Source organism: Alligator mississippiensis, chromosome 11 (genome assembly GCF_030867095.1).
Source record: "Alligator mississippiensis isolate rAllMis1 chromosome 11, rAllMis1, whole genome shotgun sequence".
Taxonomy (NCBI): domain Eukaryota; kingdom Metazoa; phylum Chordata; order Crocodylia; family Alligatoridae; genus Alligator; species Alligator mississippiensis.
In genome coordinates this window covers 32,155,895-32,182,415 of record NC_081834.1, presented here as the reverse complement: position 1 = coordinate 32,182,415, position 26,521 = coordinate 32,155,895, and the positions used below count along the sequence as shown (strand labels likewise).

General features: G+C 41.1%; 1 protein-coding gene across 3 annotated transcripts in view; it reads left to right on the top strand.

Annotated features, from left to right (window-relative positions):
• TLN2 (talin 2) overlaps positions 1–25,283 on the top strand; it is a 391,556-nt gene extending 366,273 nt beyond the window's left edge. For all 3 annotated transcript variants that reach the window (XM_059714785.1, XM_059714786.1, XM_059714784.1), the window contains exons 53-58: positions 954–1,078; positions 8,241–8,366; positions 11,969–12,031; positions 12,133–12,315; positions 18,129–18,254; positions 20,187–25,283. In XM_059714785.1, coding sequence (XP_059570768.1) covers positions 954–1,078; positions 8,241–8,366; positions 11,969–12,031; positions 12,133–12,315; positions 18,129–18,254; positions 20,187–20,315 — 752 coding nt within the window. In that variant the 3' untranslated portion in view covers positions 20,316–25,283. The remainder of the gene's footprint in view (positions 1–953; positions 1,079–8,240; positions 8,367–11,968; positions 12,032–12,132; positions 12,316–18,128; positions 18,255–20,186) is intronic.
• The last annotated feature ends 1,238 nt before the right edge of the window (positions 25,284–26,521 follow it).

Genomic DNA, 26,521 nt, shown 5'->3' with positions numbered 1-26,521 from the left:
GCTATTTCAGAACTGGCCATTTTAAGACCCAGAGTTTATCAGTACTACTGGTCTGACCTTTTTTTCTGTTTTCACACAACAAATATGATTAAGTTGTCATCCCCTGTATATAACGTAACGCTATTTTTTAATTCTTTGATCGGTTCCTAATGATCCATCAAAATGAGTCTGATCCTCTATGTTGCATGCAATACTTTCTAATTTAAGAAGTTATCCTTTAACACTTAGAAAAAATTGAGGATGTGTTAGTGTAGGCAGCATGAGACTTCCAGCACGTCACCCAGAATGAGGTCACATTAGTAATGCAGATTTTTTTCCCCTACACATTAGAGAGAGGTGCTCACAGAGCAGGATGACTTGCTCTCAACTGCAATTTGGTGGTTCATAGCAGATACCAGATAGTAGTCCACTTTGTGCTTCATCTGTGAGGACATTGACCTACAAGAATGGAAAATATTTTCTTCAGATTGGTCAGTGACTCAGAAATAAGTAATACCGTTTTTGACAGAAGTGCACCACTCAACCTTTCCTAAACAAGCTATTTCCTCTAATTTTAACATTCCAGTCATGCAGAACTTCCCACTGGGGAAAGTACACTAGAGCCTTTTCTAGTAACATCCATGATTACACATGGTTGGTAGCCAGGATAATTCAACTCCCATTGGGCATGATGTTTGAAGCTACTGTTAAGAGCTGTTTTTGCCTTTTATAAGTTTTTAATAAGTTACTTTTATAATAGAATATTGCTGCTCAATGCTGTTACCGTTCTGTCACAGTTTTTTCAGTCAGCACCTTAAATTATAGTATTTATGTCATTATGGTATTAAAATGAGCTCTCCATATTGCGCACACTGTGTATGTGACACTTAGTCTTGAAGTGTTACAGTGAATTAGCTCAAAAAGGCTGCTAAGAATGCCATTAAAATTATTGTCTTTCCCTGTATTAATTTCAGGCACAGAGTGGGTGGATCCAGAGGACCCGACTGTCATTGCTGAGACAGAGCTGCTGGGGGCTGCAGCATCAATTGAAGCTGCAGCAAAGAAGTTAGAGCAGCTGAAACCAAGGGCCAAGCCAAAGGTGAGTATCAATCTTGCACATTTTTTTTTTGAAGGAAACACAGTAGAAATGCAAATAAATAGGGCATTGCACTATTGCTGCTGTTTAAAATATTGGGATGAACAATCAGTCTTTACATCATTCTCAGCAGATGTCAGATGAAAAAGCTGACAAGCACATTGGGTTTGACTTAAGGCACCAAGATGATTATTAAAGGAAACTTGATGGCTCTTTCAAGTGGTGGGTTTGAGAGCAGTAGACTTGAAAATGTAAGGAAAGGAAAGGAAATTTCTAGGAATAGAACTTTTTATTACGTTTAAGAAACCTTTATTGCCAGTTCATTCACTTTTTTGTTTACAAAAGATTTTTCCTCAAAATGGCTTCTGACACATTCTCTGATACCTGAGTGTTTGTGCAGTGTTCTGTGGGAAGGTTCTGGCTGAAAGTTTGGGGAAAGGTAGAGGGAAGAAAGAGGCTGGTATTCAGTCTTTTATAAGTAGATCTCATAGTTTTTGACTGATGGCAAAATGAGACCTCCTTTCAAACTCTGTTTAACGTTAAATGCCCATTTCTGTAACTTGACAAGGTCCACCACGAATATGTTAATAGTCTCATATATTTCAGATATATTCCTGAGTATATGAAGTGAAAGAGAATTAACCATTTGCGTATGTGGCAAAGAGGGAATAGATGGTTATTACTGTCACCTGAAGCAGTGTGTACAGTTCAGGGCACTGGACCTCATGGTATTGTTACACTTTACAGAGCAGAAGACTTGACAGGTGATGGAATAAATCATTGTATGAGCTAGAACTGGACCTTTTTTGATCAAAATTATGCTGTGGTTTTGTAATTAACTTCAGTAAGCAACTCCCTGTTTGTGTCTTGTACTCAGTGGCTTCCTAGATTTAGTTCTAAATAAAACAAATGAAGTCTTTAAAAAAAACTGGGTTGTTAAGAATGTCCACTGTCAGAGCGCTGTGTTCAGCGTGGCATGGGATTTTTCAGCCGCTTAGGAGCCTAAACATTAAATGGATCCCCTGGGTTGCCTCACTAGGTGAGCAGTGGTTGTCTTCTTTTGGGATACTCTTTTATTTCAGTAATAAGAATAAATAAGCGCATGAAAAGCAGTGCTTTTCTTTGTTCTACATTTTTTGTAACTGGTACATTCATTTTTTTACAAAAGAAGATGGTCCTTTGTAATGAGATTCTATAGAGCAGAGGATACAGGCTGATTGTGAGGATAGGATGAGTCCTTTATCACATTTTCTACACAATCACTGCACAATAGCATCTCTGAGTTGCCTAGTAACCTTGAAACAGTTCTCCTGCTAACATCTAAACCACTTCAGTGGTCATTGTCATATTACAATGAATACAAATGCTACATCTGCTCCTCATTTAACATGTTAATTTGAGTATCCAGTCTGCCTGTGCTTTATTGTTTTGTTTCTTTGTCATTTTGTGGAAAGCATATTCATAGTTTTTAACTCTTTGGGGGATAAAACTTCTCTCCCTTATAATTCAGTTTGTTCCCTTTCACAAAACTGTAATACAGGTGAAAGGTGTTGGAATGACCACACTGGATAGTTCAATTCACAGTTCATCCAAAAAGCAGCAAAAACATGGGCAACATCCATATGAATTTCTCAGTGCTATCCCAATGGTATATTTAAATTCAGATCAGCAGATATTACCTTCAGTGGAGAGAATGTTTTAGGTACTTCCATCTCTAAAGTTTCAGTCTTTTTGGCTTCTTTGTCTACAAGGCATCTCTGTCCCTTAAATCTGGTTATGGGCAGTGTTAGGATGTGGAGGACACCCAAACCTGTGGTCCTGATTTTAGACTGATAGCATCAGTTTTCTTATGCAAACTGTCCTGAATACAGATACTTAGAAATATCTGGAGTGGATCAGACCAGTAGTCCATCTAGCAGCATTGCATCTCTGACAGTAATCACTACCTGCAAGAGAAAGTGCAAGAAAAACTGGGATATGTCATTAAAGTATCCTGCCTGCAGGGAAAGTTTCTTCTTCATTTCTGTTAAGTGAATAGTTTTGTTTATGCCTTGAAGTACAGTAGTTTAGATAACTTTCAAAACTCTGATGGAGTTTAGGGGAAGTTTTTGTCTAGTTTTAATCCTCCCAGCTGCATTCCAGTTTTTATTAACTTAATCATGAAGATGAAACAGTAAAACCCAAAGGACTTTTATTATTTGTATGTGAGTTTCCATTTCTGGTTCCTTTTTTGATTCAATCTTTTAATTCTGTTCTCTATATCTTATTATTGTGTTCCCCATCATATACCCAAAGAAATGTGCCCTCTCCTACATTGAGCAGGATAGAATAGGGCAGTTGCTTTCCAATTTAGGAGAATAATTCATACTCCAGAGAACATTCTCTGGTAATGCATTGATCTTTACACTACTGTTCACATGTTATTGTGCAATATTCATTCTTTCTGAGTTGAATCACAGGGATGCAGTTACAGAGCAGACTGAACCTGGCACCTTTTAAAGGTTATTTCCTTCACGAATAAAATGCTTCTTAGATGGTCAGATTATTAACCCAGTGCCCAAGTGATGTTTAAGTAGTATTTGTCCTGTTTTTGAGCACATGTTTTTGTGAGTATTTTGAGGAAGATTCTCCAAAGTATCCTTTGATACGCTACTTCCTCCTTCAAGTAACACAAGCCCTCCTAATATTCTATTTGTAATGTTCAAGGGAGAAAAATTGATCTGCTAAACCGTTCATTAAGCAAGTTATGCTTCCTTTGCAGCATAATTATGCATTTATACTGACTGTGGAGTTTTACTGGTGGGTTTATTGTCTTTTTGTATCAGGTCCCATCCTTTCCTGTTACAATATATAACAATGTCCTTGTTGCATAAAAATAACACTTGGTACAAAGAAACTGCCCAAAATTCTTCTTAAAAAAGAAAAATTGTTTATTTCATAAATGAAAAAAATGTTTAACACTTGGAAAAAATAACTGTAGGGAAATGATGCTGTGGGTTAGGTACATTAGTAGGTAGCATTGGTGTATGTACACTGTATTACTATCTGTACACTTTTGATGCCTCCAGGCAGGCATTTGCCTTCTAACCCAAGGACGAGGGGTTGTGTCATTAGTAGTTGATAACAGTTCCCTGCCAATAGCCTTCAGCAATTTTGTCCTCTTTTTCCCCCAAGATGAATCAAACCTGGATGCCTTTTCTGCAGGACTCTGTGTGATATGTTTGATATATTAGGTTGTTATTTAATCCAACTATATATCAAACATATTCCTACAGTGTCCTGCCCTGTCTCCGGGGGTTTATAAAGTAGTAAAAGGCAATATGAAGGAATACATTAAATCACAAGCAGGTTTAGAAGACATCCTGCAGATTCTTACTCTAATCTGATTTTAAACATATGCAGTAAAGTGCTTCAATCAGCAAACTTGGTTTTGGGGAAATTTGTAAGTTGGGTAGGATATTTTCTAATGGACAGCAGCCATACAAGTACTGAACCTCACAGGAATGGTTATTGTGTGTTACATGGTGCTGTGCAGTATCTTCTCCCTTTTCCTTTTTCTGTATGAAATAGAAGCTGCAAGGTGCTTCAAAAGGAATATGGTTTGTCTTCCAGGATAACTTATAATGCTTGGCAATGAGTTTGTGGGTCATTCATTCTGCTACTGATCCTAACTTTATTCGTGCTGCCCATTGGTATTTGAAGGATCTTGTAGGAAAATGGTTAAAAGTACAAAAATATCTGTATCTAATTTAAAGAAAAAAAGATAATGCAATCAACACTTGGTAGGAGGCATTTTTCTTACAGCAGTTTCTGGCTGGCCCATTAATGTGTCTGGTTTGTTTGGGTTTTTTTGCTTGTAACCTCACGTTGCAGTTTGTCTATACTTATACCTGTTCACAGTTAGTAGTAACATCAAAGTTTATGATGACTTTAATTAACATAAGAATGTGGAAATAAAGATCTTGATCTTGTGGGTTTTGGGGGGGGGGGTTGGGTGGGGGGTTGTTATCCCATTCTCATTAACTTAATTTCTAAAGTAATCTAAATTGCCATTTCAAGGGACTAAAAGGTAGAATTTTCTACCATGGTACACATAATGTACCATTACACATGATTTTATGTTCACAGAAGTTGAGAATTGCCGTAATTTGAGAGCAGCATTGATGAATGTGAACCAAAACAATTCATGACATGCTCCTCCAAGTAACAGAAATGGGTAGAAAAATAGTTCTTAAGTCTGTTTTGCTGCACTATCTTCAAGTATTGTGTAGTAAACAGTGTGGACATCTCATTCCAAGATACCTATTACAAACCATGCTACAGGGTATATGAAAACAGACACATGCCTTCTTCTGTGCACAGCAGGAGAAGCGCCCATGTCAGCCATTGTCATCTACTCTGAGCATGTCTCAAGCCCCCATATGTGCCTGGCTTCAAAATGTGAAAGGCCAAAGAAACCCAAGACCAACCCATAGAGGAGGAATGGGCAGAGGAGAAGACAGAAGCTCTGAAGTGCTATTTAGGCCTAATTGAATATTTACCTTTAAAAATGTTTAACTAAATCTGATTTTCCATAGAAAAATCTGTACTTTCTATAGAAATGTTTTGCTCTCCTTCCCCCCCCCCAAAAACAAACAAACAAACACCACAAAACTGAGTTTTCAGCTGATGAAAAATGTGCAGGTTCAGTTTTATAAACATCAAGATTTTCTGCAGAAAATCTTAGTGAAAATATATTTTAAAATAATGTTGTTAGATGCGGAGGGGAAGAAAACATTTTTCAAATAGCTCTAATCCTAATAGTCCACTTACCTGGTAACTCATGTGTAGCACTAACTTTAATAGTTTCACTGTAGCCTTTGCATTGATGCAAGCTTTGATTTCCCTACAGTCCCTTCAAGCTGAATATTTTTACCTGCGTGTATATGCACAAATTCAGCACATGCAGCTATTTTTCTTCCCTGTCTTTGGGCCGGAGCTCAGCAGCTCAGGAAGTGTGTTAAGTATGTTGAGAAAGTACTGATATGATTTTAAGGATATTTCTAATACAGCAAGTAAATTGCAGTCTGGAAAAACTTCTAGACACAGATACTGAAATTAATAGATCAAAGTCATAACAGTGAGTACTTTATTAGGCTTTATGAACAAATAAAATCCTTCATAAAAAAACTACTTAGTGATTTGCTTACTGATTTAGGAGATAGCCTATCTTACATCATTCATTTAAAAGATAGTACATACTATTTGCATTATGTGGAGTAATTCTTGACTTACAGTTGCCTTTGCTAGTATGGAAGTAAGCTCCTCAATTTTAACCTGACAATATTCTTTAATTTCTTAAAGAAGTTAAAACTGTGATATATTGGGGAAACTGAGACAAAGAAGAAGACACAAATTCCAGCAGAAATCATAAGAGAACTGGTTATCACAGTGAACTGTTAATTTCCAGTTTGTTTACCTTCTTCCCTGCCATAAACATGTCCTTTACAATTTGGCAAGCGCTCTTCCACCGCAAAGTGCCAGATTTGTGCCGTTCCAAAATGACAGAACAAAATGTTAAGTAATTATCATTAAGTAATTATCTGCTTCTTAGCAAATATTGCCATATGAATGTGGCACTTCTCACTCAGGAGGACAAGGTTCCTACTCAAAGGATCTTGAAATCTTAATTAGCTTCAGCATAAACAGGGTTCAGACACAAGAGGGGATACACCACCAGAAACAAATCTATTTTGAAAGACAATACATTTCTGACATTAGATGTCATTTATTGTCATTAAAGGCATTACTGGAAAGATGTCTTTAACTCCCGTTGTCACTAGTAGAATTGTGCATTACAGACCAAAATATTTTCCTAAATTCTGTTTCATCAGCTGTTAATTCATTGTCTTGTCTGGATAGACAGTTATTTTTAATATATGTAGATGTCGAGACAAATATGTCCAGTGTTTTAACTGCTTCCCCAGAGTCTGCCATGTTCCCAACAATACAAGAAGAACTGGATAATTTTGTCTGTTAGCTCAAAAATCTGTTTAGCTTAGAGGTGGGGAAAAGCCTGTCTCCCTCAAGGATTCCTGTTAGCATATGCATCACAGCATGCCTACGTTATCTTACTCTTTGTACTGCATTGGAGTCCATTTGGTGTGTTTTGGTCAGAGTCAGTTTTAAAAGAATAGACCCTGTATCAACAATGACATTTGTGATTTAATTGTTCAGAAGCTAGTATATCTCAGTTGGGGCAGATTGATATAATTTTCTGTATACATTTAAATGACATTATTAGCTCTTCTTTTAACTTTTATACATGTGTATGTCCATCTTTAGAAAGCCATGACATTTGCAGAGCAATATTGACTGTTTTGGGTCAATATTTTTCCACTTTCACACAGTAGAAGCATTATTAGCAGCAATTAATCTTTTTGTTCAGTACATGCTTGTTAAAACTTCTGTTTTGATGCTTGAAGTGTTGTCCCCAAACTGCCCTGTGGCATCTCATAACTCCTAAGAGGACTGAATTCAACTACTTTCCCAATACTACTCTTAGAGAACTTGACGACACTTGGAAAGACTAATTGAATGAGTGGGAATACTTCATATATATGTTCTGCTTTTCATTAGAGATACACAAAGGAACATTGTTTTGTAAACCATAAAACTTTTTAAAGTATTTATGTATTTTCTTAGTTAGCAAATATAGTTATCTGCTTTGTTAATGTAATGTTCTGTAGCAATCAAAGGAAACAAACTACTTTTCATGCTACAAAGATAATACCGTATATGATAGCAACAAGTCCATTTCAGGCTATTTCTTAATATACATTTCTGAATATAGTTTTGAATATTTTTAAGATACTCAGGAAATCAATGACTTTGCCTGAAATGTTTTGTATTTTCTGTTTAAATAAAATGTCACTTTTAATTTTACACTAAAGTTGACTCACCAGAGCAATATTACTTTCTAGTTAAGTTAACAGTTTGATATACTGTTGCCTTCTAACCTAGAACACAGGAAAGTCCTTCCTGGAGTACCAGTATTGAAGTGTTTCTTCTTTCTCTCTGCGACTGGGTTAAAAAAATGCAGTTTGAGGCCATAAAATACATCCTGGGGGATGAAGAGAAACCACTGCTCTGAATTGTGTGTGACACTGTTCTTTTTTGGTTATAGCAAGCAGATGAAACTCTGGATTTTGAAGAACAGATCCTGGAAGCAGCTAAATCCATTGCAGCTGCTACCAGTGCCCTCGTCAAGTCAGCCTCAGCAGCCCAGAGGGAGCTGGTGGCACAGGGAAAGGTGGGTAAACAGGATAATTAAGATAGGAACAAAAGAAAAACCTTTAAATTGAAAAGCACAGAATTTTCCAGTGTAAGAATAGTATGGAAGGAGATCTGGGATCACTAATCAAAATGTAAATCATGCCAGAAGTTATTGAATCGCATGGCCCTACATTGGTTTAAAAATCTGTTTGTTTAAACCTAGTAAACATAATCAGGTATTTGGCTTTCAGATGTCTCAGCTGTTTCTTATTAAGAAGAGCATTTCATGTAAAGAAGGGCAATGATTAAGGCTAGTAATGTATAGTCCCATAGGACATTCTGGGATTTAAAAAGAAACATCATAGTAAGCAATAAGGTTCTGGACTAAATTAGCAAAGCACCTCAACTAATTGTGCCTTTAGGATTTGTTGTGCGATTCAGCTGGGACACGTGTGTGCATGTAAATGAATTGCATGCAAAGGGACATATTGCCAGGACAACCAAAGAAGTGCTTACAAAATGTCTCTTATCTGTCCATTTGGTCTTGTCAGCATCAAGCATCAAGTGCTTTTTAGTTCATTTCCATTTCTCCTTTTTATGCAATTTGCATAATTTGAAAAGAACTTAAAATCTCAGTAGCATCCAGATCTGCAGCTTTCAAGAAGAGTGTTGTTTTCAATTTATTGTTTCAAATTATATTAAAATATTTATTCTGAGCAGGCTGTGCCATTCAGCCATGTCACAAAAGAACCGTTCTGTTTTATTCATCTGTGGTTCCTCAGGAACTTGTGTTTGGTTCCAGTGTGATCACAAAGCAGTTGTTTGGGAACAGTAACAAAGATCTACTATAGCGATAGTTATTGAACTTTTTTAAAAATACAAAACACTGTGGGCTCATCTACATGAGACTTCTATTGCAGAGCTGCCTAATTAGCTCTACAGTAAAGTCTCAACGTCTACATGTGCAGCCCTATTAGGCCACAGGAACCTGATTAACTCTGCTGCAGGTTAGTACTTGTAAATACAAGTACTATCCTGCAGCAGAGTTTTTTTACTGTGCAGCAATGCACATGTAGATGCCTGGGGCTAGATGGGGCATGAGGGTACTTCAGTGCAGGGCTGACTGCCAGCTAGCCCTGAACTGGAGCACCTTCATGCCACAGCGGCCCCTCTGCAGCATGTTGAGCCAGGTCGGAGCAGCCTCGGTCTCCCTGCCAGCTCAGGCTGCTCCGATCCAGCTCAACATGCTGCTATTCTGGGCACACATGTAAAGGCAGTGCCCGGGAGTAATAAACTCCAGTGTGATGCATGCCAGAGTTTATTCGTTCACAATAATTTCACGTGTGGATGTGCCCAGTATTAACAAATAGTGATTGAAATTTGGCAGTCAGTATAGTCAGGGAATTAAATTTTTTACTTACCTTATTGGTTCACTTAGATTATCGCACCCTTTGCCTTTATCTAATACAGCTTGTTCACATCAGGTTACACTATGGAAGTATCTTTTCTTTTCTGTTCTCACAACCACTGCTAAAGAGAAATAGAACTTAACCTGGTGTGAGCCCTTAAGATTCACAATAAATTTAGGCTTCTTGTGCCTGCTTCCTTGGACACACTTCTGTCATATACTTTTGAGACTGAGGGTAGCATATGCTTATGCCATATTCCATCATAGCTCAGAAAAATTGCTTTAAGTACTCTAATCTCCCTAATACAGGAAAGCCATTGCTTGCATTCTAATATCAGTATACTTGTCAAATTTTGCCATATTGGCAAAATTATTCTGTTAGTTAAAATGAGAAGACATTTTTTTGTTTTGGCCTTGGCTTTCCCATATGGACAAGTTAAATCTAAAGACCTGGAATTTAATCGGTGAGTGGCTCGTAGTAGTAGATTGCCTGTTGGCAAGATCAGCTAGGTTGATCCAAGAAATCAGCTAGGTTGATCCAGAGCTGTTTAAGGTAGAGATGAAATAGAAGCAAAATTTTGTCTCTGAATACCCAAGTGTTTTGATCGCATATCTGGAGTTATCATTACAAAATAATTTCTTTCATTTTTTTTAGCTTTCATAATTGCTGAGGGTAACTGGGAAATCAGATCCCTAAAGACTCAAAAATGAAAGGACAAGTGAAAAGACATTATTTTTCCAATCATCTCATTCACGATACATGAATTCATGAGGCAGCTGTACTAAGATCAGGACACAGTAATTCTTAGTGCTATACGAATGTACAGGAAAGCGTGTTCTCTGCCTCAAATTTATAACCTAGCATCATCTGTCAAGAGCTGCAGAACTCATAAGAACTTTGTTTTTTGTGCATGGTGGCAGTTAAGTAATGTAGCATAATGCTGGAAGTGAAAAATATTCAGTAGCACTTCAGCAGTGGAATGAATGGTAGGTATGTGTGATGTACAAGGGAATAAATTATTTTAAATGAATAGTAATTCCCAGCCTCCTCCAGCAACTGTTGATCAAGCTAAATCCTCAGCTGCACCAGTCATTCCCTTCTTTGGGTTTCTCTAAATTTATTCAAGACTGGAGGCCCCGAAGCATATTGGTAAGCTAGATCATGACTAAGGTGAGACTAACAGTGGAAGTCCTCTTATTTCCATGATGGAAACTCATCATTAAGTGATACAGTATCTTTGTATTAGCACAAATCTGGGACCTGATGACTTCTTCTATTAGCACGGAAAATGTAAGTCAGAAATTGTCTTCTGGCTTTTAAGATCTCATGGTACTATAAAGCAGGATCATATACAGGGCTGTGCCGGGGGCGGGGGCAAATCAGGGCGACTGCCCCAGGCCCCATGCTTTGGGGTGGAGCAGTGGCAGCGTGGAGCAGGGCAGAGCAGCAGCGGTGTGCCACTCACACTCCCCACCCCCACTACTGCCAGTGCTGCCACCGCTGATAGCTTCTTCGGGTCTGGGATTGGAGCAGGGGCAGAGCCCCACGTGGGCTGATTTGCCCCAGGCCCCGCACCCTGCTCGGGTCACCTCTTGCTGTGAGCCTTGTGAGGTATGGGTCTGGCACTGAGTGGTGCACCCTTGTGGCTAAGAGCCTCCCAGTCAATGAGACTCCCAGCCACAGGGGATCACCACCTGCTGCCAGCCCCACAGCTGACAAGGCTTGCAGTAGTGGCGGTGCTGTTAGTGGGGAGCTTGCAGCGAGAGAATGCTGCCCACCCTGTGAACCTCATAAGGTGAGGGACTTGCAGTGGAGGTAGTGTTGGGAACACTGCCACCGCTGTGAGCAGAGCTGTCCCTAGGGGGGCATGAATTGGGGCAACTGCCCCTTGCGGGACCCTGTAGAGCTGGGCAGAGCAGCGGTGGTGCAGAGCTGGGCGGAGCAGCAGCGGCGCATCCAGACACTCGCTACCCCTCCTCCCACTGCTGCCGCCGCTGATGGCAACAGTAGCTTCTTCGAGTCTGGGATCAGAGCAGGAGCGGGGCCCCGCATGGGCTGATTTGCCCTGGGCCCCACACCCTGCTCAGGTCAGCTCTGATCATATACATGTAGTTAGACATCTATCTGTTTTCATTTTCAGAGAATTTATTGTCTTTGACTGAATCTAAAACAAAGTAGAACAATTACATTTTATGTTTTACTTTAAGCTAGTTTTGAATTATTTTTCCAGGTTGGAGCAATCCCTGCAAATGCAGCTGATGATGGACAGTGGTCTCAGGGACTTATTTCTGCTGTGAGTAATTTCCCTTTTTTCATGCTCTTTAAGGTTTTAAACCAACCAGAATCTTCTGCAAAAAAATAATATCCAACTAAAATATACTCCTTTGCTCCTAGGCTCGGATGGTGGCAGCTGCAACCAGTAATCTGTGTGAAGCAGCTAATGCTTCAGTACAAGGTCATGCTAGTGAGGAGAAACTCATCTCATCTGCCAAACAAGTGGCAGCCTCTACAGCTCAGTTGCTTGTGGCTTGTAAGGTGAAGGCTGATCAAGACTCTGAGGCCATGAGGAGGTTACAGGTAAGGGTGCTTTTAACTGACATAATTCATGCTTATGTAGCAGAGTAACCCAGCTAGCATCTTTTGAATGAATCTCAGAAATCAGTAAGAAACTGCCTAACAATCACATCTGAGTTTTATCTTCCCCAGTAGTGGAATTGGTTGTGCTTACCAAGGATGCAGCATTTGTACATTGTTTTCTGATCACTGGCCATCATGTTAAAGATGGATGAACCCTAAAAATGATGTGTAGAGTAGCCTGTCCCAAGCACCTGTGTAGGTAGGATATCACAACATGACAGAATTCCACTGTGATTTCAACAGAGAATCGCAAGCTAACAGTGCTGCACCCAAGATCAAATTGCAGTCAAACACTGTATTAGCTTCTGTTAGAAGTAGCATTTAGATTTAATGTAACTGGAAGATATGGGTGTGTAGGGAGGGGATTGGATAGCAGGTTTATTGTAGGCATTTGGACAGCTCTTTCTGTATAGTTGCCATGGCTGTTGTCAGTGTATATTTAGCCAGACATCCTGATTTTGCAAACACTTGTATACATTCTTGACTTTATTTGCATGAGTACTCATATTATGCTCAGTGACCTTAAATACATGCTAAAGTTTGCAGCGCAAAGGATCAGTTTTCCTTTCGTTCTCTACAGTGGTGACATGTAGGGGGTGCACGGGGGTGCATGTTCACCCTCTGAGAGCACTGGTGATCCCCTGACAGCAGCGGTCCCAGGCAGGGGGGGCAGGTGAAACCGCTAGTGTTCCCCATGAGAGTGCTGGCTGGGGAGTGCACCAGGAGAAGCGGTCCCCCCCACAGCCGACCCAGAAGTGCCAGCAGCACACCTAGCTGATCCTTCCCCCCGCCCCTCCCCCCGCAGGCCTGTGGGATAAGCTGCCCCCCTGTCACTGACTGTCTGCTGTGGGGGCAAGTGCCCCCTGACTCAGCAGGCACCAGTCCGCCCATGGTTCTCTGTGAGTTTCATGTTGAGGATCTACAATTAAAGCATGATCACCTTACAAGTGACTTTTACCTTTTGACTGTCAGTCCTGCAGTTTCATCCTGGTTTCTAACAGCTGCCCGTAGGTACTGGTTACAGATCATCACCAGGAGAAGAGGTTCTGCAGCTAAATTGCATCTTTGATAGCAATGTGATCCCCCTTTTTTCACTACTTTCTAGGGATTTCACTGATTAGGACTGAGTAAATTGTCAGTGTGAAAGGAGGATAATATCAAGTTCACCCTTGTAGCTGTCGTGGCTTAAAGTTTAGCAGGACTAAAACCTAGCAAACTTATTTTAGTTACTGAAGTCAACAAGCATGAGTTTGTTGACTCCTCTCTGGGTGAGAGGAGTCTGCTTTAAGCTCATTTTTCAAATCACACCTGTGATTTAAATTTTGAGGTAGATGTAGGATGTCTAACCCAAACAGAAAACAGTAGCATGTTAATGTTATCATTAGGAAAGGGAGGGAGCTCAGATACGTTTGTGAGTTGATGAGAAACTCATGAGCTGGGTTTGTCCTGAGTTCTGAAAAGGTATCAGTAACTAAAGGACTACTCCATGTGTAACTTGTGCTTTTAGTATGTAAGTGGCAAGATGGGAGAATAATAGAAACAGAACGCTGGTGCTGACCGTGACCTGCCAGACCAATAAGGAATAACTGGGTATTGGATCATCCTAGCCAAATTTGATTGAATAGACATCCTGTACACAAAAGTGGGAGCCTGAGCCCACTGAAAGATAGTTGTGTCGGCGTTGTTTAGCAAACCTTTTGCCTGGGCCCAGGCTGAACAGAGGAAGGAAAAGCAGTTTGCTTTTGAAAATTATGCTCTCTAGTAGAGTAAAAGTACTTGGTGAACATGTCAGAATTTTGCACTGGTGGCTTTCGCAAACACCTGTGTATTTCTGCTAGCTGTGCCTCCAGCACATTTTTCATGGAGCTTCGATCAGTAGAGCGAATGTGGAAGTTAGGAGGTATTGGCTTCCTCCTTTGCACCCACACAGATGCACACTCCTTTGGAGGAGTTTGAGCAGTTTCTTGCAAATGCAGCTTTGGAATGAACTGCAGTGAGGAGCCTGATGCAAAACATGTATAGTTTGGGCCCTGTGTGAGAGGTGCTGTAGCCCCTGGGGGAGGGGCTGGGACCCTGCAGACAGGGCAGTCCATGTACTGGGGGGAGGGTCACTGTGCCCTGTGGGGCGCAGGGGACCCACCCCTCCTAAGCAGCCCCAGCCACACAGTCCGCACACACTGCATCCCCCCACATCCCTCCACACCCACTCCCCACCTGATCAGTCCCTCTCTCTCGCTCTCTCTCTCATTGTAATTGTGGAAGAACGTGGATTTTGGGGTACTTTAAAAAGTAATTTGGGATACTGCTTCAGCAGTCCATTTGGCATAAGGGGTAGTGTCCCCAGATGCTAATTGCTCAGGCCCCAAAAGCTCCTGAGGACAAATAGCCCTGAGCTGCTGGCCAGGGCAGGTTTTTATACTGCTGGCTCTAGCTTCCCTTGGCTGCAGATCTGGGAGGATCTAAGCAGGGTTATTTTGCCCCAAGTGGCACAATTTGCCCCACACCAAAGTTCATGTCTGGGCACATGCGCTGAGCCAAAAAGCCCTGGCTCAAAGTTGCACTCTGTTTGAGCTGCTGCAAGCTTATGTGCCTGTATGTGTGGACGCGCCCCTTGAGTTAAAAAAGCTGGAGAACCAATACTATACATCTGTCCAGTTCAATGCTCTACCTCTAACATGCACCCCTGCCCCTGTCAGAGACATGATACTGGGCTAGGTAGTTTCATAATTTCGTAGTTGGTAGGGTCGGAAGGGACCTGAGCAGATCATCAAGTCCGGCCCCCTGCCATGGCAGGAAAAAGTACTGGGGTTAAACGACCCCAGCAAGGTGTTCATCTAGCCTCCTCTTAAAGACCCCCAGGGTAGGAGCCAGCACCACTTCTCTTGAAGTTGGTTCCAGGTCCTAGCTGCCCTGACAGTGAAGTAGCGCCTCCTGATGTCTAGCCTGAATCTACCCTCTGCCAGCTTGTGACCGTTATTTCTTGTCACTCCTGGTAGTGCTCGGGGGAACAGGGACTCTCCCAAAGCCTGCTGGTCCCGCCTGACTAGTTTGTAAACGGCCACTAGATCCCCCCTCAGCCTTCTCTTGTGGAGGCTGAACAGGTTCAGGTCCTGTAGCCTCTCCTCGTAGGGCCTGCCCTGCTGACCCCTGATCTTGCGAGTGGCCTTCCTCTGGACCCTCTCCATGTTGTCTATAGCCCTCCTGAAGTGCGGCGCCCAGAACAGGATGCAGTACTCCAACTGTGGCCTGACCAGTGCCGCATAGAGGGGGAGGATCACCTCTTTGGACCTGCTTGAGATGCATCAGTGAATGCATGACAAGGTACGGTTGGCCTCCCTGACCGTGTCCCCACACTGTCGGACCATGTTCATTTTGGCATCAACAATGACTCCAAGATCCTTTTCTGCCTCTGCACTGACGAGAAGGGAGCTCCCCAGCCTGTAGGTCTGTTGCTGGTTCTTCCTCCCCAGGTGCAGCACCTTGCACTTGTCAGTGTTGAAACACATCCTGTTCTCATCTGCCCACCCCTGTAACCTGTCTATGTCCAATTGCAGCCTATTCCTCCCTTCTAGCGTGCCCACATCCCCCCACATCTTAGTGTCATCAGCAGATTTGAATAGGTGCTTTTTGCCCCCTTGTCCAAGTCACTGATGAAGATGTTGAACAGCCATGCCAGGGGTTCTGCAATGACCTCTGCTAATTCCCTCAGCACTCTGGGGTGGAGATCGTCAGGCCCAGCTGATTTAAATACGTCCAGTCCCTCCAGAAGTTCCCTGACTAGGTCCTCACTGACCCTAGGCCTGGGTGCACCTCCCCCAGGGCCTGAGGGGGTCCCGGTGGACAAACTGATCTGGTCCCTGCTCAGGAAAATGGAGGCAAAGAAATCGTTAAATAAGCTAGCCCTGTCGTCTGGTGCGACAACCAGATTTCCTAGTGTGTCTTGCAGAGGCCCTACGTTACCCAGTACCTTCTTTTTGCCCTCTATGTATTTAAAAAAGGACTTCTTGTTGTCCTTGATCCGGGTAGCTAGTCCCAGTTCCATCTCCACCTTGGCCTTCCTGACCGCGCCCCTGCAGCCCCGAGCAACTGAGGTATAGTCCTCCCTGGTGATGGCCCCTCCCTTCCATTGGGTGTACACCTCCCTTTTAGCTAGGAGACATTCCCATATGCTTTTGGTGAGCCATGGGGCTTTTGCGCCCCCTTGCCTCCTTTGATCCTTGTTGGGATTACCTTCCTTTGGGCTTGGAGGATCGTCTCCTTAAGGAACGACCACTCCACTCTTCTTCAACACCTGACTCCCCTCCCCTCCGGGACCTCAGTGCCTCCCCAACTATTCTCCTTACCTCATTGAAATCCGCCCTCCTGAAGTCCAGGGCTGCTGCCTTGGTGCAGGCTTTTGCCACCTTGCACTGGATGGTGAATTCCTGCAGGAGATGATCGCTGTCACCCAGGTGGTCGAGCACCCGCAGCCCCCTCACGAGGTCGTCGCCTGTGACCAGCACCAGATCCAACAAGGCATCTCCCCTGGTGGGGCTGTGCACCTCCTGAGTTAGATGGAGGTCCTGTATCTCGACTAGGAACCTATGTGAGCGGTCAGACCTGGCTGACTGCTCTTCCCAGCAGATGTCTGGAAAGTTCAGGTCACCCATGATGACCACATCCTTTCACCTAACTACCTCTGTGAGCTGACTTAAGAATTCCTGGTCTAGCTCTTCCCCTTGGTTGGGTGGTCTGTAGTGGACCCCCACTGTTACGTCCCTTTCCCCTCGACTCCCTTGTATTCTAACCCAGAGCACTTCAGTGTGCCCCTCCTCTGACCTTGTGCTACTAGATGAGGATGTGTAATCCTCCTTGATGTAGAGCGCCACATCCCTACCTTTCCTCCCTGTCCTGTCCCTCCTGTACAGCCTATAGCCATTGGTCTCAGTCAGTATGGCACCCAGTGACAGACAGGCTGTTTATTACCTGTTGGTGCAAACCAAAGAAGGTTCTTGGTTTGTAGATTAGGCATTCCCCACATACAGTGATGTGGCAGAAGCAAAACTCTGGGGTTCAAGACCCACCTTTCAAGTAAAGCACATCTTAGTAGATAGAAGGCATTCTGTTTGCATCTTTTCTTTTGGTTCAATGGAATGATATTCCTGAATGCTATTCCATATGTTAGTCCTTCCATAAGAAAGAAAGTTAGAGGGGCCCATCTAAAATGATTCCTCCTGGAGTCCGCTACACAAGCCTCTGAAAACTGAAAGTAAAGATGCTTCTAGGTGTCATTCTTCTAGCCAGTCTCTTTCCAGGGGTGAGCCAATATTCCAATCTCGACTCTGAAGTTATGGTGATAAAGGCAATTCCTGCTGCTGTAAGATTTATGACTGCTGCTGCAAAATTTACTGTTACTGCCTTTAAGGACTTTGTTGATTTAAAAATATAGCAGTTTTTATTAAGACAACTGTTAAAAATGGTTGTTTGAATTTTCATTTCTCTTTTCTTTCCTCTAAATTTGCTGTGGACTCCTATGTATCAGCTGAAATGTTGCACCATTTCAAACTATGATGAAGTCTGAGTTTGCGACTTGTTTCCAGCTTCCAGTATGATAAGATGTGTATTCACCTCTCCAGCACTGATTATTAGAGATCCACTCAGTGTTTATTAAGCAGACAGAGTCCTCCTTTGGAGTTTAGTGTGAAGCCCAAAAATATTCACTTTCCAAGGGTGCCTTCATATTTGTTGTGACTAAATTCTTATCTCTTTTGTAGGCTGCAGGAAATGCTGTCAAACGAGCATCTGACAATCTTGTTAGGGCAGCCCAAAAAGCAGCATTTGGGAAGGCAGATGACGATGATGTGGTAGTCAAAACCAAATTTGTGGGTGGTATTGCTCAGGTTAGTATGAACCACGAGAGTCTCACTAATAGCTGTTTCCAAAAAGCCCTGCCATATGCAGCATGGGAATTGATTGACCATATACCATATTGCAGAATATTCAGTACTGCTTAAAACTTTATTTTAAATAACTTGCCTCCCTCCGTACATTTCTATTACATTCAAATGGACAAAGAGTACATGCAAAAAGATTCCATGATATGTCCACTGTACCTTGGATGTATGTTATGGCATTGGTTACCGCTGTCTAATATCCCCTCTGTTCTTAATATGATGATATTCTGATGCTTAATGAATGGGTTCCCCCTAAACACTCTTAGATTTGTTTAAATCTCTTGAAACCTCAATGGCATAGGTTATAAGCAGATAGTCTTATAATGAAGTTATAGTGATGAAAACTGGTGATACTTCATTATTGTAGTTTTAACATACTCAGGAAAATAACTTGTAAGGCTTTGTTCAATATTTATTCATATGTAGAATGAATACCTCTTAGGAATAAAAACTGCTTAAACAGTGATTCCTATTAAAGTGAAACTTGCCTTTGAGCATGTCTATGGTACAGTAGTACAGTACTCCTAAAAATAGGAAGATACTGCAGGTCCCTAGAGCAGAGAATGTTCATATTATACTAAAAGGTGAGACTGAGAAAAACAAAAACAGGTCAGTTGATTTTATCTATCTTTATTTGCTTCTACCCAGTGGTCCTTTACATCACAATTATTCTGTTTTCCATCTGATTGATGGGCTGTCATATTAATGACATATTGGTACAAAATACTAGGCGTGTGAGAAACAGCACCATTTCGTTTCAACTTCTGTTTCAAAGGGACAGTGTTTCATTTTGTCATTTCATTTCGAAGCACTGTCCCATTTTGTTTCGTTGAAACTGTTTTGCTGTTTCAACATGTTTCAACGTTTCACCCATAGGCTATAATGGGGAATCATGAAAATGTCTAAAATATTGTCATTTCTTGCCTGATGCAGATGAAAATTGCAGGAATGGTAGTCCCTTCTGAGAGTATGAAGCCTGCCAATTTTCAAGGAGATAGGTGCAGAGGCTTCTGGGAAACTGCACCTCAGGTTGCTGACAAGCACAACTCCTGTCACTTGCCAGCAGTGGCAGCCTCCTGTCATCCCATGCACAGATCCAGGGGCCTGCACCCATGGGAGGGTTGTGGGGTTGTACCGGACTCCTCCCAGGGGTGCAGGTCCCTGGATCTGCACTTGGGATGACAGGAAGCTGCTGCTGCCGCTGGGAAGCAGCGCTGGGCACAGCCTGCACCCAGCACCGGGAAGACTGGTGCTGTTGCTGGCTTGAGGCAGCAGTGGCAGCCTCCCGTCATCCTGCATGCAGATCTGGGGAGGGCTGTGGGACTGTGCTGGGCTCCTTCCAGGGGTGCGGGCCCCTGGACCTGCACTCAGGATGACAGCAAGCTGCTGCTGAGACCGGTGCTGGACAGCCCACCAGGCTCAGCTCCATGAGGCTGGCAGAGCCACTCGAAGTGCAGCCCGGTGGCAGGAGGCAGGGGAGAGCCAGGGCTCCGCCAGCCCCACGGAGCTTAGCCCTGACTCTCCCCTGCTTCCCACCACTGGGCTGCTTTGAAACACGAAACATAAGAAACTTTCAAAAAGTTTCAAGTACCCTCATTTCATTTCAAAGCTATTTTGAAGCCTTTTGTTTCATTTCAACTCTGCTGTTTTGAGTGCAAAGCATGTCAAAACAGCTTAGAAACAAAACACTCTTCAAAATTTTGCGCAGCCCTACAAAATACCAGCATGGATGGCTGACAGAATAGGCCTTTATGCTTCAAAGCTTTGCTGGATTGAAGCAGAGCAGTCATTTCCTTGCTCAGTACTGATCACATCCTCAGCTGCATTTAGTCTGTTTACTTACGCTGTTCTCTACTCTCTTTGCTCTTTTGCTCATAGATCATTGCAGCCCAGGAAGAAATGCTGAAGAAGGAAAGAGAACTAGAAGAGGCAAGGAAAAAACTGGCTCAGATCCGCCAGCAGCAGTACAAGTTTCTACCCACAGAACTAAGAGAAGATGAGGGATAACCTGCTGAGACATTTAAAAAAAAAATAAGCTAAAGGGGACAGTACAGAGAACTGATCTGACAATATTCTGATAGGCCAAGCACTTACCTAAACAAACTGCCTGTGATAGCTTTGGGTGAGCAGAGGACAATAAACATTTGTCCTTTCTCACCTGTTCAGCTAAGGTGCGTAATCATAGATGGTACAGTGTTAAGCTCATCATTCCTGTTCCTTCCTTCCCTGACTTGTATATCTCAGGAGAGAATGCCTCACTTTTACAATGATTATAAAATCAGTATTATGTCATTATCTGAAGCTAAATCTATTTATTGTCCTTTGACGTGCTGTAAGACATTCATAATATTAATAGGAAACCAGTATGAAAAATCATTAATGTCAGAAATATCTACCAGTATGGAAATAGTAGGGTTTTTTCTCCTTCCAACAAAAAAACCGTGGTTGAGGTAGATATATTTTTGAGAGGAAAAAGGCACATAAGCATGGATTCTAAGGAGTTTTGTCCTTTTAACAGTGTTATATAGCTGGTTCATCCCCAGATTGGAGGAATCATCTTTGTACTGTTTGCACTAGTTTCCTTAGTTCCTATCTAATATCAACCTAGCTTCTGCTTGTACAGTGTTTTAGTCACAGTTCTCTGGCCTGCAAAATGTGGCAACATCCATTCTTTTCTGAGTTCAAATAGACAAAGAAATGGAAACCTTGTTACAGCCTCAATAATAGCAGGTTTGTGAAGGAAAATGCTTTTCAAATATATACCTCTCAATGTGCGACTACTCTGAGAATAAGAAACATACACATGCTTGGACTGAATAGCCTTTTTGGTTAAACTTACCTGGCTCAAACTGTTTCTGCTAGAATGTATGCTAGCTGAAGAAGAGAGGTTCTCAGCACAGCAGAAGACTATCAGAATTCTTCCTCCTTTAAGGATTTTGTTTCTTATATTTTGTTTTCAAATCAAGGGTTTTTGTAGAAAACAGTAACTAGTGATTCACAAAAGGCTCTTTTCTGTAATGTGAAAGAACCTCTGAAGAATTGGGAGTGCATATAATCTCAGTTTGCATTGATTCAAATGCCTTTCTCTAAGGATCTGCACTGCAGAGAAGGAATAGCAGTTACTCTGTTTCATTTTGAACTGCAATAGGTACTGTATGTTTTAAGTTTCCGTAATGTGGTATAAATCCACAGTATAGACTACAACAATAGCGTGACATCTTTCACAGGATGGATAGGGGCAATAACGTATTTTATCCTCTCTGATTAAAAACATACTAAGCAGAAACTGGATCTAGCAAAACTTACTTATTTGAACAGCTGCACAAACACCCTCTCTTTTAATCATGGATCCCCCACACACTTTCACCCTAGCACAAGCCCCTGAGAAAATAATGCCAAGTCCATTTGGGTCAAAGAATGTTGCCCCTCCAGTCCTTCTGAAAGCCATGCTGTCATTTTAGATTTCTCCCAACTACTTCAAACTGAGCCAGTTATGTTAGATACATACCCACCTAATTGTCATTATTGAAGAAGTACTTGTCATGTAGACTTAAACGTAACCCTGTAGTGTTAGGATTATCTTTTTAAATATTGCTAACTTTTGCTTTAAGTTACTTGCATGTAATATACATATTGGGAATTCTGTCACACTAGCATAAGTATATAGTAAAAATGAATAGAAAATGAATAAATATTAAAATGTACAAAGATTATTAAGAGTGTTTGTTCTCTGATGCTGAAGTATTTCAGACTCAGTAGAATTGTGGATTCTTGGTAACTGATGAGAGAGCAATTGGCAAACCCTGTGTAGAATTACTTTAATATGGGCAGATATGGACTGACTTGGTCATGTCCAAATTGAGCCTCTGCCCTACTTGTGTAAAATCAGGTGAAATGAGACTGTGAACGTTATGTGCAGCCTTTCTGCACACAGGCACACAACTGCCTCCAGAGAGACTCCATGATGTGTTCTACAATTCTAGCGTTAGCTCTATAGGTTAGATTTTCATCATTACTTTGTGCAGCAAGTTCTTTGGGCAGTGACAAATCCGTCTATGTTAAGAACTCTCGAGACAAATGACAAAATTGTCATTTTTTTATTTTAAATAACATAGAAGGCTTGAAACAGTTTATTTTCACAGGACCTAAATAAATGTGGTCTCATGATAGGATCTTCTGCTGCTGTTCTTCATTTAGGATGCTTGGGTTCTAGATCGTAGTTCTTTCTCTTCCTTACCTGGATAGCTTCATATTTTAGTCTATATTCTAGTCTTTCTTTTTGGAATGCTCTGAATCATGGTATTTTGTTTTACCTGTTTGTTGCTATTTTACATGCTACTTCAGTTTTGACCTTTAAGTATCCTATTATTTACGTACTGTAAATCCACTTTCCTTAATGCTGTACCCGTATTTTGTTGTGGTCACTGTAATGTCATAGCTTTTAAGCAGAAACACAGTAAGAATGGTATTTGCTTGTTTTAGGGAAAGGAGTAAGCCAAAATAGTAAAAAGATTAAATTAAATACAGATACTCTACTGATAAAAAGTTTACAAGCTTGTAGGAAAAAGTTATGTTCCCATCATCCAAGTTGCTTGGAACATTAATTTAATTATTGTACCTAAGGTATCATTCTTTCCTCATTGAACACTACTCCAGACACAGTATTGTTCATACCTTTCTTCCCCTTTGACTTGTGGCCAACAAAGGAACCACAGGTAGATTGGGATGTACAACAGAACAGATGTATTATTTTTAGCTTATGTTTTGGCAGTAAAATTGAAATCCACATTAGAGCATTTATGGTATTTAAGAAGTGGTATAGTTATTTAGTGTGAGGAAATCACAGACCAGGATAAGGGCTGGATGAGTATTAGTCTTCCTTGTTTGTCTGTTCTACTAGTTTTAAAATTTTGAAATGGCAAACAAAGTGATACAGTTTCTTGCCATCTTCATCTAGACCTCACTTCAAGAAATATAGAAAAAAAAGCAAAATGCCTCAACATTGGCTGTGCACAAATATTCTAGTCCTGTTTTATTTACATGTCCAGATGATAAGATGGAGTTGGAAGAAAGAGATCACAGTTTGTCTAACCTTTACTTCCTACACCTGTAACACTGAAGCTAAGGAAAGGGGAGAAGTTTAAATTAAATTTGAGCTCTTTCTTTCATTTGTCCATTTCCCATTAAACTCCTGCTTTTTCTCTGGCTAATTTCTGTTGGGGGAACACATCAGACTTTTGACATGAATTATCTTTTAAATTTATTTAGCACATAAACATAACTTCATACCAGATCTGACCTTAGAACATGCTGATGACAGACATTTCCATCAAGGAACATGTCATGTTGTCTTTTTGTGCCATAGCTAATTCATTAGATATGCCCCAAAGGTACTTTTTGCATTTTTTTGATTTGTTGATTTTGGTTTGTTTGGGGTTTTTTTAATCACTACTCTTGGAGCCTTTTGTGCCTTATGTCTTGTCAGAGCTCCTGCCCTAATATAACTATACTATGCACTGAAGGTCAGCAAAAGGAGATAGTGTGTATAGGTATGTGGAATCTAATCCTCCTTCCCTAGGCAGTATTCATTCTAGAACCAGCTCTTTATATATAAGCAGCAGTGCACTGATTTAAAATGCATTCATGTCACTTGTGCTTGCTCTTGTAGAATTCACATGGCAAATACAAAGCAAGTACTCTTCTGGGTAATACATGTTTATCTACCTGCTACTGATTGCCATATTTTCTTACATGCAACAAATAAATGTGCAACTTGTTTTTGAAAGGTTTATTAAAGAAAAAAAAGATCTTTCTGTGAAAATACTGGTATATAGCAGCAGGTAACTGAGTAGCAGCTTCTGCAGCCTGAGCCTCTTCCAGGGGCCAGGGGTGGGAGGAGGAAGCTGGGAAGTGTCCAGAGCCAGCAGTTATGGAGCCCCAGGTGATGCACTGCAGTTACTTTCACTTCTCCCAAATACACTCTCCAGAGGCAACGTTTATTACTCTAAGTCCTCACAATGTGCGTCCTAATTTCCCACAGCTGAATTTTTTGGGGGGAAGGTCCATGTTATATGCAAGAAAATACAGTACTATTTTCCCTGTACTTACAAACTAACCACTAGCTTTGGAGAAAACTAATTAGTTTGGTGCTAATATTCTCTAAACTATATTCTATTGTAACATCTCAAAGCAGAAGATATTAGAAACCTTGCTAAATTGTATCTTACCCATACAAGAGATAAGTGGTATTCAACAATGAAATTCCTCTCTACCTTAATGCACTTAAAACTATGAATATAATAGATAACACAAGTAAAACCACTTGCTAGTGCTTCAGAACTTAGTAAGTTTAAGTGAGCATCTGTCTTTCAACAACAAAAAAACAGTCTGTAAACTGGATGTGGGCTAAGAGGGGTTACTTGTTGCTTCAGTGCGTAAGAGAAGCCTAATATCAGCTTCATGATATAGGTTTCTGTTTTAACTTCCTTGTATGGCAACCACGTGTCTTTCAGTGTAGAAATAAAGTGCATATGATAGACATCTTTTTCATGCACTGTATATCATTCACATGTTGCAGTGTGATTCCTATAAAAGACTTTGTTTGTTTAGCCAGTATCCCTGTCCATCAGTGGAGTAATATATTGAGTTGCAAGTAAGTAGGATGGCATTTAGGTTGGGTTTTTGTTTTTTTTTAAATCATACCAGTCTGGATTTTTTTTCTATCTGAAATTTGCTAATTTTATTGGTATTATTGCAGCTGAAAAACTTTCCAAGTGAGACCGTTTATATAAAAGTGTGCTTGCAAGGGTGTGAGCTCTCATTCTGCATCTCAACTTTCTCATAGAGCTTTAACCACAAGCAAAAGCATGAAGGGGTTTAGCCATACTGTTACACTGTATGTATGCTATTTATCTGGCCACAAAAAATATTTTTTGTATTCACCAAAAATAAACTTTTGAAGGAATGACCACTCTGCTTTTGCATGCGTGTGTGTTTGTGACCTGCATCCCATCCCTTCCCACAGATTAGCGTGTAAGAGGGCATAAACCTTATCGGGGTGTAGAATTTTTCTTTCCCTCCAATCTTCTTTGTGAGGGGAAGGTAAATTTATATAATCCAAAACTATCTTGCAGACAAATAAGTTTTCAGCACCCTCTTAAGTAAGCAATTGTTACATGTATAAAGTAGTAGTATACTGAAGTCAGAAATATCAATAGTTAGGTCATGTTTGGGATTTTTATTTTTTTGTTGCTTTAAATATACTTCTGCTTCCATTTCACTTGGGTTTCTTCCGTGTCAAATTTAGAAAGTAACAAAGCATCCTGGATGCAATTCTGCATGTGAAGTTTTGTGTGTTGTAGATAATACATAGCAGAATTGCTCATAGGTCCCTAGCAGCTATTAAAACAAATTTGCTGTTGCTACTGACAGTGGTTCTCTGGAATAGCTGCAGTGACCTCAGTGTTGGAATTACTCTGGCTGCAGATGTGCCAAGCTGTGATGTTAACAAGGTATGGCGTTCCATCCCACATTTGGATGCATGCTACCCCAGCACCAGTGCTAATATTAGTGATATGGTAAGCTTCCCTCCAAGTTTGCTATGCTAGAGAAAGATGTAAGAAATAAACTGTTTAGGGATTGCTTAGTTCAGTATTGTCAAAGGGGGATAAGAGCACTGCCTGTGCTTTAGGCCTTTTTTTAATGCTTTCTCTAGAAAGTACCTCAAAAAGCATCTTGCTGTTTACTGTCCCTTCTTGCTGGTCCCATAATATGATATCGGGGGATATGTGAACAAAAACCTCACAACTCAGCATAATCCCAAAGTGGGCTCTAGAGCTGAAGGCCCTGTTCATTGTGCTTCATCCCCAGCAACTAAGGTTCAGAAGACCAATTTATACCCTTAGTCACACTTGTACAACTTGAGCAATTTGAGGGTACTTTATTAAGGTTCTTCATTTTTTTGGTTGATTGCTTGGTTCAGGTTTTTTCCATACTGTTTCTTCTCCCATCTGTGCACATACTTGGCAGTAGGCGGACCACTTCCTCCTCAACATCCCCAACAGAGATGTATATGAGATTTTATTCATCTGGTTGTTTTCTTTCAAAATACCATTTTGTTTTTTAAATTCACACAGCTAGCTTAGCAGTGTCTTACACATGGGTGACAGGGATATTAAGAACTGAAGTCCATCTCAGTAAAAAAACATGTTATC